Below are 14,267 nucleotides of genomic sequence, written 5' to 3'. Positions count from 1 at the left end.
TTTCGAGAGTATGTTTCCATCAATAAATCTTACCTCATGTTTTGAAGAGTTAATGAACCTGTTATGTGACTTGCACCCAAAAGCATACGAACACAAAAAAGATTTAGAGACAATGGTTGATCTGATATGCTTTCAGTCATTTTTCAGTTTCCAAGGTAAAGTTTACAAGCAGTTAAGAGGGGTCCCTATGGGCAGCCCGATGTCTGGCCTGCTCTGTGAGTTGGTGGTGAGAAAAATGGAACGCATGACGATTTTCAACTATAATGAATACATAATCATGTACAAAAGATATGTAGACGACGTTCTAATTATTTGGAATAATGACGCAATGATTCAACGATTCTTAGACCAAATGAACTCTAACCAGCATGGCTTAAAACTTAACCTTGAGCAAATTAGTAGCAAGCAACTGCACTTCTTGGATGTTGGCATTGAATTTAAGAATGGAACTTTGTACACAAAGGTGTACATCAAACCCACGCATGATCCGATGTATATTCCGGCAAATTCTAATGACCCAACCGTTTATAAATTATCCGCATTTAGAGCCCTAATCAGAAGAGCGTTTTTGTATTGCTCGAATGTAATGGACACAATGGATGAGCTGGGTAGAATAAAAATGGTGGCAAAGGAGTTAGGGTTTGGAACAAGGTCTATAGAGCGTTTAATAACAGCATACGTAAAGCCTAAGAACAACTCTAAGAAGAAACCTGAAGCTGGGGGTAACTTCACAAAGTTTACCTATAATAAATGTCTCTTCCCTATTATGAAGCAAATATCGAGACACAAAAACGCCAGTATATTATGCAAAAGGGCCCCCACAGTATATAGATTGATTAGAAATGACAAAGAAAGAATTGGCGATAGAGAGCAGGCAGGAGTTTATGCGATTCCATACAAAAATGAGCAATTGGGAATTGATAAGGACTACGTAGGGGTCACCAATAGAAACCTTAGAGTGAGGATTAAAGAGCACCAGTATGATGTCGCAAAAAACAAGTGTTCAACAGCGTTATCCAGGATGGCGCAAGCCGATGGTTCTGTTGTGCAATGGGAGGATGCCAAAATCCTTGCAAAAATACACTCGCCAACGTTGTCATCCATAACGGAGAAATGCGAAATTTACAGAGCGGGTTTGTCTGGCGGATGTTTAAATTATAAAGATGCGACGGGGTTACCGTCATCATGGAAGTACATGGTAAAAAGTAACACACATAATAATGCTTCTACAGAGGCTCAATAGATATATGCGTTAAAGGATAAGGAATTTTTCCTTAATGTTTACGGCCAGTCACCGTATTTTATTTGCATTTACATTTGTGTTTTATTTGGATTTTCTTATTTATTATTGGGTGTTATACTTGTTCTATTTGTTTAAATTTTAAAATGTATGTTCTAATTTAGTTTAGTTTTGAACGTGTTCGATATTGTATTAGAGTCGAACAATTGTAACCTGAGGATGGCCCATAAAGTGGGCCGAAAACGTTAGTTGGACGTAATAAATATATGTTCTCAGCAATAAGGTGTATTGGATGTATCTAGTATGTTGTCATGATATTAAGTAAATTTCAAAATGTCAGGGAAAACGTCCAAATCAACATTACTATTACAAGAGTTGTCCAGCACAAATAAATTTTTATAGAGGTAAAAATGAAAAATGGACACTAACAAAAATGTTACTTAATCATAATCATACAATTTGAAAAGAATATGGATATTACGGCAAGGCAAAAAAAATGAATGAAAATGACTATGATACAGCAACGGATTTGTTATTATCTAGTGCCAAAGATGACATGATTGCATTTTGAATAAGAAAAGTGGAAAAAAGTTTATACGAAAGGACATTCAAAATTTGTGAAAGAAACTTTTTCCTACAAGTACAGAAACAGACCAAAATAATTTAATGGAATTTTTAGCAGAAATTGAAGAAAATAGTGGTGTGTACTCTATAAAAAAAAGATGACAAAGTGGAATCACTATTTATAGCCTCCTCAGAAATGGTTCTAAATTACAGTAGAGCATCGATTATCCGACTTGACTGGGATTGGTCGGATAACTGAAAAGTCGGATAACCGAAAAGTATGAGAAAATACATTATTAGTATAGTGTATTAGGCCTGGTTTAAATACTAGCCTCCCTTTCGTGGTCGAGCCAGTGCTGCCAGCTAAAACATGCAAAAATTTAACAAAAATAATATTAAAGTAGCCAAGACATCACCAAATATTGTAGCACCACATCACTAGTGGACATTTGAATTTGCCGACTAGAACGCGGTCGGTTAACCGACAAGTCGGTTAATCGGGGGTCGGATAAATCGATGCTCTACCGTATAATAATTCTCGGTGCCCAGTTATACAAATAGATGTTTCTTTTGGGTTTAATGTTGAAAATTATAAACTTTTAGGATTTTGTTATTACTTTAGTATAACCGACAAATCAGAATTTGCAGCTATGGCATTTATTGCTAAAGAAACATATTCAACATTCATGTATTGTATGAATGAATTTTAAAAAATATGTATGACCAATCTGTCCATTTTTTTAATCGACAAAGATTTTACCGAAATAAAAGCAATAAGAGACGTTTTCTCCAGTGCAACTATTTTACTTCGCAAATTTTATGTTATTAAATATATTAAATGGTTAGTGTTTACTGCATATAATTGCCAAATTGATGAGAAGCATAAAATATTGGATAAATTCAAGAAATGCTTGTATTTGCAACCATATGAGGAATATGAAGAACAGAAAAAAGAATTTTTTGAAAATTTGTAAGTCTGTACAAGTTTTTATAAGAACAAAAGATAAATATGTATCACTTGAACAATTCCTTAAAAATTGCAATAGCTGTAAAGAAATGTGGGTACATTCTTTTAAAAAACATTTACCATTAATGGGAGACACTACAACGAACAGAATTGAACAATCATTTTGGACCCTTAAACAATACATACAGACCAAATATCATAGTTTGCCAACAGTTTATTTATATATCAAGGAGATCATAAACTGTATTGATTCAAGAATAAATAACAAATTAGCCAAAAATAAACAAAAAGCTTTTAAAATTATGGATAGTGATATCGAAATAAGAAAGATACTGGAAGAATGTTCTGAAGCCCTCACAGAGATGGGAGTAAAATTATTTCATAGACAGTTAAAATTATTTAAAACTTTAGAGTCTGAAATGAGAATTAAAAATAATGGCATTGAGGAAAATCTTGATAGCAAAATATCAAAATTTTATAATACGTCGGTGGAAACATGTTCTTGTTCATTTTGGAATTTTTTTAGTGCACCATGTTGTCATATTCTTATGATAAGAAAATATAATAATTTGGACATATTTTCAAAAACTTGCTTTCATGCAAGATACATTATTTCAATTGAAAATGCACCAAGTATGGATACAGATGATGTAAATGTAGACATTGATGATCATATTGAAGATGAAACTTTTACTGATGATTTTGATTGTCCCGACAAAATATTATCGGATAGGGAAAAATTTAATACGGCACTGGCAATAACTAAAAATATTGCAGATATTTTGTCTAATTATGGAATGCAAACCTTTAATAAATATGTAGAGGAATTAAAAGTAGTAGAAAGCAATGCAAGAAATGGAATTTCTCTTTTTGAACACGAGAGTAGTGTGCTTAGTACAATTGAACCCGAAGAACAAATTCGGTCTAATAACGAGCCCTGTTCAAATCAATCAAATAAAAACTTAAAATTCAAAACTAAAATTAAATCCAAAGGATGTCTGAAGAGAAAGACTAAGCAGACCACTTTTTACAGAAAAAAAATTAAAATACAGAATAAAAAAATATATTTATTTTACTTTATTGGTATACCTTCCAATCTACTTTAAATTTCATTACTGTACTTATATTTCACTGATTTAATGATACTTCATAGTTTATTGATTACTTTATTGAACAACATTGTAACTGAACTTTAATAAACAAAACTATAATTATTTATAATTGTGTAGTTTTTATCAAAATATTAATTGCACTAATAGTGCATACAATCAATTTGTATAAATAGCCAATTGTGTATACATACTGTATGTATAAGTAGCCATGTCCATATTTTTATGTAATGCCAACTGACAAGGGTGTGTGAGAGTAAATTCAACAGTTTGTTACCAACCTCTTCAGGCACATGTATAATTTTGATTTCATTACAAATTTCTCACTGAATGGCAATTTTTCAAACACCAGGAAATACCTGGCATTTTTAATCTTGTAGTTAACTTGTTTTTGAAAGTCATATTTACATAATAGTAAAAAATTTTCATAAATTGTAAAAAATATAGTAAAGATGATAAAGCCAATTTTATAAAAATACTTAGAATTAAGTGACAAAGTCACGTTTATAATTATTTTAATATGTAACAGTCTAATTCATTCTGTTAAATAATTTGTGTATGGTACAGTCAACAATTTTTTGGATTAACCATTCTGGTGGTTTGGTGTGAAATTATATCTATGGTACTGTACATATGATATTTGGTTATAAATCAGCTTTATCTTTAATGGTATCAGATTCCTGTTGTTGAAGTTTAATGAAAGGTGTATATACTGTATCAGAGAAGGAAAATTTTATATCGGTGCTAAAATTCGGCATCAAATTGTCAATGATGAGGGAAATTTTGATACTAGTTTAAGATATGTTTTAACTCCATACAGTCAGTCAGTCAAATAATCTTTATTCTCTGGCACCGCTGAGCACAGCCAGGCAGAAATACAAAAAGTACATAGTAGATGCATGCTGTTAGTCATACAAGGGGTACAATAAAATGGCAGAGAAAAGGGAAATAAAATAAAATAAAATAAATAACATAAATGAATTAAAATGAAAAAAATTAAAATTAAATAAATGATTAAAAAATAAAAGTGCACTATAACTAAAATAAAATTACTGTACATCAAAGTCTAAATGCTGTGATAGCAGAGCAAGGCATGTAAAAACATTGGCATCAAGGCTAGAGTGAATCAGATCACAAGAGAGCAGGTCAACGGATCCCACATCTAATGGAGTAGAGTGCAACAAATTTCTTTAACAAGTTATAGTTGCTGTTGTTTTGTAGAAAAACAACAGCAACAGGCTTTACTGGCCAGTCTATATTGCTTGTATGTAGGCTTACCAGACGTCTTGTTTTGATTGGGATTGTCCCGGTTTGATGATGTAGTCCCTGTGTCCCGGCCAGTTTGTCATTTTGTCTCTGTTGTTTGGTAAAATTTTAAAAGTGCTAAATATACAAGAAGGAAAATTAGTGAGGTCTCGGGTATAATGGCAATTTTGCAACTAAATAATCCCCTCTGTTACACTCACTTAAACTCTTCGTTGATTGCGTTATATAAATAAACAACTCATACAACCTTTTAAACCGCAGCTGCTTTTATTACTATTCAAACATTTTCAGTCATCTTTAATGACCTTTTTCAAGAAGAAACAAAAATCAAACGCTGACAGATTTGTACTAACGATAAAATTTGATTTTGGCTTTTTGAAAATTTGATTGACGCTTTTTACAAATTTTTTCAGTGCACATAGTCCTAAAAATATATTACAATATAAGTGCTAATAAAAGGAAAAACATAATAAAATGATTATATAAATACAAACATAAATAAAGATAACTAAAATACATATATAAATTAATACAAGAGTGCACCCGTAACTGGCTGCCATATCGCCTTTCTGTAGATCATCTCATTATTTACTGCCACGTCTTTTCTTCTGTATACAGCTAACTACTTTCTTGAAACAACTTTATAAAACGCTGGCTCTCCATACTGCCGATATCTTACTTGCCCCTCTGAAGTTGATCGCCTGCCCTTCATGGCTGGTTTTGAATATCTGTCAAGCCTCTGCATATTTGAAGTGTTTTCTATCATGAATTTTTTGTGTCATATTTGCTTTTTCCCATTCCGTTTTAACTTCTGTAGGGTCTGCTAAAATATATGTTGCTAGTGCTGTGCTTGGCTGTTCATTCCTTATGTTTCTGTTATGCTCCGTCAACCTTTCTTTAAGCGACCTCCCTGTGGCTCCAATGTAATAAAGCTGCCTTCTGCCACCTTCTATCTATCTACTGGGATTCTATAGACTCCAGGAATACGTCTCTGGTCCAATGCATCTTTGTCTGCTTTTAACATTTGATAAACTGTAGGGTTTCTTTTGAAAACTATTCTTTTGCTAGTTGCTATTCCTATTCATTTGTGACTGCAGGGTCGGTACCTCTGGTACCTTGTCAGGATGACACCACTGTGTCTTTATCGGATAGACACAGAAACCAAGATGGCCACCAATTTTGTTGCGCGAGCGATCGTGCGTGTAGGCTTCTGGATTTGGAATGGAGGCAGAAGGAGACTACCTGAAGAAGGTAGTCTCCTTCTGCCTCCAACAAGTTAACAATTAACTAAAAGGTTTATTGGTGAATATTAGTGAAAATCCAGGTGACAATCTTATGATATCATCTCCCAAACTCTGTTTCGTTGAGTTCCGTATGTGTCACGATCTGATAGTTAATTTCAGTTTGATGAAAGTACGTCTCCACACTCAGATTGTACACTAATTTACAGTTTATTTACAGTAGGTAGAATACACAAGTTTATAAACATAATATTTACAAGGCAACAACAGGTGGTGTCTTACGTATCAGCTTAGCCTTCGGGAACTACAATATTATACTCTGGGGAAGCTTCGGTCGGTTTGTGGAGTTGGCTCAACTATACGGCCCATCCAGTCTCTGCACTTACCCGTCCCTGAGACCATTATCAGAGGAGGACACACACTCTCTCTCTACGTACAGTGGGTTACCCATGTGCCCTAGACTACCGTATTATTAGTCTCTTGCCCTTCTCCCGTTTCTCTCGCCACTCTTACTATTTCAGGAGTTTTTGGATAGCCACTTACGACCAATCAGGATTCTTCCTTTCCTCAGCAGCTTTCAAAAACATCGGCCCTGCTTCTGACGAAACAGCTTATTGAAATGTCCGCCTCTTGTTTACCTCTTTTCTAGTAGGCTAACATGTTGTAAACACATTGCCGCCCACACACAAGTCCCATAAACAGAGATGCTACATTCTTTGTCTTCCCGACTGTTTACAGACACAACGCCAGGTGGGACCAATTAACAAGGTCGTGTTGCTGTTACCCCTGCTCTGCCAAAAGCAGTCCTTTACACTTCCCACCAACACATACGATAATCTTTACTATACAAATTGGGTTGTCTTGATACATTCCTCCTTTTCTATTACAAGGAGCATTTTACTACAGATAATCAACTATACTACATACACACAATATTTAATATTTACAGAAATACGTTACAATTAAAGAGGTGGGGATTGCCCGTCCCGCAATTTCGGTATTGTTTGTTTACAAGTCTTACGACAGCATTCTAAGCTTATTACAATAATTAAGATCTACCGCATCCCTGATCGAGAGAGAGAACTCACAATAAGTTCACGAGATGATAAATACCTTAAAATACTAGTAAGTCCTAGATGTATCGATGTGACGTATTCCTCTTTTTATCCTCATTGCAATAGATGTGATAATTCTTGCCTCTTGAGCAGTGACGGTGGCGGCAGTGAGCCGGAACACCCACACTTAGAAAGGGTTAATGATGACTGCTCCTGATTGTTCTTACCCCCTCCTTTTTATTGAGGGCTCTTCCTGGGTTTTTTCCATGACTGGGCTACAAGGTTTTTTAGTGATCTTGGATCAATAGTCAAATGTTTGTTTGTAGTTCTGAGAATGACACATTGCGTGTGTCATTTTCAACAGGGAAGTAAGTCCGTGGGAAACAGTTCAACATCAAATTTAAGTGACATTAAAAATGATTAATAAATCGAACAAAAACAAAATTTCTTCATTAAATCTTGGCCCTCACACGTTTGTAGATATTGCTTAACTGGGCCTTATATTCCATCACTGTGTAATCTACTATTTTTCTTCTTTCATTGCGCTCATTATTGCCCGCTTTTCTTCATTTCTATCCTGCATTGTGCTGCAAGTTAGCAAGGCAATTTGGTGTCAGCATTGAGGCATTTACCAACGAAAGAAAAATGGGTAATAACGAGCGTAATGAAAGAAGGAAAATAGAAGATTACACAGTGATGGAATATAGGGCCCAGTTAAGCAATATCTACAAACGAATAGGAACAGCAACTAGCAAAAGAATAGTTTTCAAAAGAAACCCCTACAGTTTATCAAATGTTAAAAGCAGACAAAGACATGTTGTACCAGAGACATATTCCTGGAGTCTATAGAATCCCAGTAATAGATAGAAGGTGGCAGAAGGAGCTTTATTACATTGGAGCCACAGGGAGGTCACTTAAAGAAAGGTTGACGGAGCATAACAGAAACATAAGGAATGAACAGCCAAGCACAGCACTAGCAACATATATTTTAGCAGACCCTACAGAAGTTAAAACGGAATGGGAAAAAGCAAATATGACACAAAAAATTCATGATAGAAAACACTTCAAATATGCAGAGGCTTGACAGATATTCAAAACCAGCCATGAAGGGCAGGCGATCAACTTCAGAGGGGCAAGTAAGATATCGGCAGCATGGAGAGCCAGCGTTTTATAAAGTTGTTTCAAGAAAGTAGTTAGCTGTATACAGAAGAAAAGACGTGGCAGTAAATAATGAGATGATTTACAGAAAGGCGATATGGCAGCCAGTTACGGGTGCACTCTTGTATTAATTTATATATGTATTTTAGTTATCTTTATTTATGTTTGTATTTATATAATCATTTTATTATGTTTTTCCTTTTATTAGCACTTATATTGTAATATATTTTTAGGAGTATGTGCACTGAAAAAATTTTTAAAAAGCATTCCAAAAGCAAATTTTATTGTTAATACAAATCTGTTGTTTGGTTTTTGTTTCTTCTTGAAAAAGGTCATTAAAGATGACCAAAAACGTTTGAATAGTAATAAAAACGGCTGCAATTTAAAAAATTGTGAGAGTTGTTTAGTTACACTCACTGTTGCCAATCTAAATATTTTGTATCTTGATCAAAGTACTTTTAATGTTATCTAAATGAATAGACCACCCAACTACACCTTAAGTTGCTGAAACAGTTTTTTAAATGTAACTAGTTGGGTTCAAATTGCTAGTCAGCATTTGCAATTATTTTGTACCGTACAGTACATTAATTTAATCTCCAAAAAGAAACTGTGTGTTTACTGATGATTGAAAAAAGGATTATCCGTTTTTGTGATCATATTGACAAAGTAAAATATGAACTGTGCTTTTCAGAATTTTATTTTCTGTAACTCATGGTGGGCATTCAAACATTAAAAATCACTTGAAATGTGTAAAACCTAAGGCAAGCCTTGTAGCAATAGGAACTTCCTCAAATACGTTGTCATATTTTAAAGGTACCAATTTAAGTGACAAAGAATTTCACACTAGTGATAAATATTAATAACTTCTGAATAATAAGGTTTGTTCAGTTGAATTATTAAAAATTGCTTTAAACTCTGTTTTTTGTTAACAGCTTTTTATATAGCCTTTTCAATCCTAGTAGGCTTTAACACTTCTCCCACACCGGGTTGTATAAACAGAAAAAAAATTAAATACCTTCTAAAACCGATAACCGGTGCGAACTATTTTTATAGCTATTATAGCTAGTAGGCTTTATTTTTATAGCTATTATAGCTAGTAGGCTTTATTTTTTGTTTTGAGTATTTTCTCAAAATTGTCCCCGGTTTGAGAAAAAAATATTATGGTAAGTCTAGATGTATGCAACAATGCATTATTTGAAGTGTAGCAGCAAAGTGATTGTTGTTCTACTGACATCAAAATTTTTGTATATTGTTACTATTTTACAAAAAATAATGGAACTATTATAAGACAAAATACTAATTTGTATAAATAATTATTATAAATTGAAATTTTATAATGGAAAACCCATGAATTTCAAGTTTCTAATGAAAAAAATGACACATTCTTAATTGAGGAAACATTTTACATCCCATTAATTTAAAAATTTCTTGTTTTAAAATTACAGTTTATTGTATTTTTGGAAATTTTAATTTCAGGAGTGGAAAGTCGTCTATTCAGAAAGTTGTTTTTCATAAAATGTCACCAAATGAAACATTATTTTTAGAAAGTACAAATAAAATAGTTAAAGATGGTAAGTTATTAAAACATTTTATTCTGTAAAGGCAATCTTTTACATAAAATTTGTATGAATTGTTTGTACATAATTTAGTAAATGTTTAATATATATAATAATTTTCAGATATATCTAATAGTTCCTTTGTTCAGTTTCAAATCTGGGATTTCCCTGGACAGATAGATTTCTTTGATCCTACATTTGATATAGAAATGATATTTGGTGGATGCGGTGCTCTCGTTTACGTTATAGACGCACAGGTAATTTTTTAATATATTTGAGATGCTTAAGAAAACTGTATGTAATAAAATCTTACAAGACACATCTATGTTTCCAGGATGATTATATGGAAGCATTATCAAAACTTCACATGACAGTGACAAAGGCATACAAAGTCAATCCAGACATAAAATTTGAAGTATTCATTCATAAAGTAGACGGGTTATCGGATGATCATAAAATAGAAACGCAGAGAGATATTCATCAGAGGGCCAATGATGATTTATCTGATAATGCTTTAGACAACATAAATTTAAGGTGAGAAAAATATAAATTTTACTGTACAAATAGATCATTTGAAATTGAAAGAAATTTACAGCATATATGTTAAAAATGTAACTATTCTTAAATAATAAATCTGAAATAATGAACATTACAAATGTAAAAAAAATTTCATATGCACAAAGCTAATTAAATACATATCTACCACACCAGGATAAATATAAAATAAGACTCTATACCAGGTGTGTCAAACTCATTTAAACAACAGGCCATTAATGTGACTGGTAAGATTCATGTGGGCCACATCACATTTACAAATTTTCTTAAAATTATAATTTGAAGTGAGAATGCAGGAATATAGATAGAGCAATTAAAACACATTATGTAGTTCAGTGAATTCAACTCAACAATATATAATTGCTATAGTATTGCTTTTATTTAAATGTTTATTTTATTTAATGTACATATTTATAAAACTAAAATTAATTGTTTTCACCAGAAACTTGCCAGCACTATCTTCCTCCTCCTAGTTTTCCAATATCTGGATTCTAAGACTGAGAACAATCTTCGTTATGGCAGATAGATTCTTATTATCAACTTGGACATTAATTATTAACAGGACCGTTAAACTGGTGTTAAGTATTTATTCAAAATTGAGCAAAAGTTTTTAAAGAAAACAGACTTTCTTTATTGAGCCTCCTGTTATCTTCTTTATATCATGCTTTTGTAGATTTCTACTTATACTTACTGGTAGGCTCAGAGTCAGTAGTCTTATTTGTTCTTTTTTATATATTCTTAGGTACCAGACCTCTGTCTTGATTCTTTCTATTTCTTTTGACAGTTCCTCACCTTGCACCTTCCTCACAATAAGAAGAATTGAAATAAGGACAATAAGGCAATAATAATGGCAGATAGATGTTTATCAGTTAATCTTGATATATAAATAAATTTTCCCAAATTTTTAAACATTGCTTTTAATTCTAAATATAAATTATGAAATCTTCAAGCATTATAATCCAAAAGCATTATTAGAGAATCAACTGGAAATAGTAAGTACTTTCAAGCCTTTAGGCACAAAAGTACTTAACTGGGAGATTTAATGTTCAGGACTTATTGTATAGTAATTTTTAATTGATTATCCTATAGTGTTTTCATAATCTTTATAGTTCCTCTGTAGTTTGGCTGATCAGTGTCCAAGAGGGATTAAACTGCTGAACACTGATAGTTGGTCTGGGGTTCACACCTGACCAACAGGCTTACTAATTAAAAGATAAGACATGTATGAGTGTAGCATAGTTTCTTGGGTTTTTATTAAAACTTTTTTGCTCTGTTGGCTGAGACTTACTTTAGCAAGCCCATTATGGGTTAGGCCAGGCTCACAATGGTGCAAACAGGTGCATGGATGGGCCCAACATATCCAAGATGGACTACTCCACAAAAAATTGTTGGTATTTTTGACTTGCCTGGATTCAATTTCAGGTTTCGAGATTGACTGGAAATGTTTACTGAACCACCTAATATTTTCTTATTGACTCTTAAGTACTTTTTGAGAAGTAAATCATTGGTAAGTCTTTGCCTGGTAATTGACACAGATCAGCTTTAACTATTAATTATGAAAGTTCCTTATGACTATTTTGCTACATAACTGGCCAAACTTCAGCCTACCTTTAGCCTACAGACTACTCTAGCCTACCTAGACTCTTGTGCCAAAAAACTGCAAAACCAACCAACCAATTATTTTACGTTTATTAATGTTTATTTTTTCTTATTAACATTATTTTATTGCTGAAATATTTGACATAGAAAAGATTGAGTATTTTATTTTAATAAAAAAGCTTATATGAAGAGCAAAAGATTTGTTAGTTTAATTCAACATACAAAACAATTTTTTAAATTAGATAAGTTTATTTTAAAATACAGAGAATTATATTGACACATTACATATTCCTTTGATGCTTCAGTTATTTGTATGACTGTGGTTACAGTTTCATCACAGTGTGATCAGAGGGTTGGCATCAGAATGATGATGCCTATGTCAAGACTGACATCACTATATCTTTTAAGGCAGATACAAAAACCTTGTTGGTTGCTGTTCCGATTTTGCGTGAGTGGTCTTGTATGGGTTCAGGAAAGAGACAGACTGAGAAATGTCGAGTCTGAAAGAAGTGCACACTACAACTTACTTATAAAGAAAAAAGGACCTGTTTATTTATATAACCTATTTACACGTAAACATAGGATAACAGAGTTCTGTTTAGCTTTCAAATAGCAGCTTAAATTGGATAAAGCTATATAGCATAACATGATTGAGTATTCAAGTTAATGGGTGACTAGCCGAGAGAGAGAGAGTTTACAATATTACGTGCAATACGAATTACCTTGATGGTGGGTTGATTGTTGAGGTCATAGCTCAAAGATTGTAGATTGCTTGATGAATGGGATTGTCCTGGATTGTCAAGGAAATTTGAGTTTGTTATGTTAGCTTGTCAAGTTTGGAGAATGGTAACAATGGGGACAGGAATGGCAGTCTATGGATTGGTGGAAAGGCAGATGAAAGGATCAGCGATGGAGCACTCACATGAAAAGGAGGTAGATTGGCGAACTCCCAGAATCTTGATGACCACCTTGTTCTCGATTCAATTCTTTTTTTTTTTTTTTCTTGGAGTCCTTCTCCTTTAGTTTTGATGCTCTCTTTTTAGCCATGTTACTAATTCTGACCAATGGTGGATATTTGTTGTTAGTTCCTGGTGACACATTCAATGAGTCCTCTGGGAAAGGAAGTGATTCCAGGGAGAGATGCGATCACCCTCTGGTAATTAAATTGAAAAAATTTTGTTTTCGCTGGGTTTTGAACTAATTTAACATTCTAAAGACGAAATTTAATTTTTCTCTCAAACCATCACGGTTTCCCAAATTTTAAAATCTTAACTCAGCACTGTGTCATGTATATTGGGGTGTTTTTTCCAACACTATATACCATGCCGTTATGTTCGCAGTAAGTTCATAACTTTTTACATCTATGTTGTTTGTTTTTTCCATTTGTAAATCATTTCCAATTTAATCATTATATTAGCTTATACCTGCTAATCAATAATTGCATTCCACATTTTATCTAAAGTAACAACTCCTGGATTTCTCATAATCCATGTAAGTCTCCTAATGATCTTTTATGTCCCTTTTCAACTCTTGTGTTACAACTATATAGAGAAAAATTACATACAGGTTAGCATAAATTTATTGTAATGTTACAAAATTGTAATTGTCCGAAATGCATACTCAAAGAAAAAAGTTTTTTTAAAGCTTGTCCTCCTTTTTATTGATGGTATAATAAATCTAGCAAAAAAGAAAAGCCACCTTAGTGCTCGTATAATTGAACAAATGATGATGATGTAAAATATTTTTATCTTTCTTACTGAAATTGCATGCATGCATATATGCATATGAACATTGTCATTGTCAGGTGTTATGAGTTAAAACTTGTTACATTAAAAACAGCAAAATGAGATGTAACATATTTGAAAAAATGTAGATCTATAAATTCCCACTATTGTTTGGCCATCTGCCTTTCCTTAATCTCAAGAATGGAGTTAGTTAGGAGAAAGATGAGACAAGA

General features: G+C 32.9%; 1 protein-coding gene across 1 annotated transcript in view; it reads left to right on the top strand.

Annotated features, from left to right (window-relative positions):
- RagC-D (Ras-related GTP binding C/D) overlaps positions 1-14,267 on the top strand; it is a 51,046-nt gene that overhangs the window by 18,160 nt on the left and 18,619 nt on the right. Inside the window, exons 3-5 of the mRNA XM_067262505.1 lie at positions 10,077-10,171; positions 10,280-10,413; positions 10,491-10,690. Of these exons, the coding sequence (XP_067118606.1) occupies positions 10,077-10,171; positions 10,280-10,413; positions 10,491-10,690 (429 nt within the window). The remainder of the gene's footprint in view (positions 1-10,076; positions 10,172-10,279; positions 10,414-10,490; positions 10,691-14,267) is intronic.

Source organism: Centruroides vittatus, unplaced genomic scaffold (assembly GCF_030686945.1).
Source record: "Centruroides vittatus isolate TY-2023 unplaced genomic scaffold, ASM3068694v2 contig_15, whole genome shotgun sequence".
In the NCBI taxonomy this organism is placed as follows: Eukaryota; Metazoa; Arthropoda; class Arachnida; order Scorpiones; family Buthidae; genus Centruroides; species Centruroides vittatus.
The sequence above is the reverse complement of the archived record's forward strand: the minus strand, read 5'-3'. Positions and strand labels throughout refer to the sequence as shown.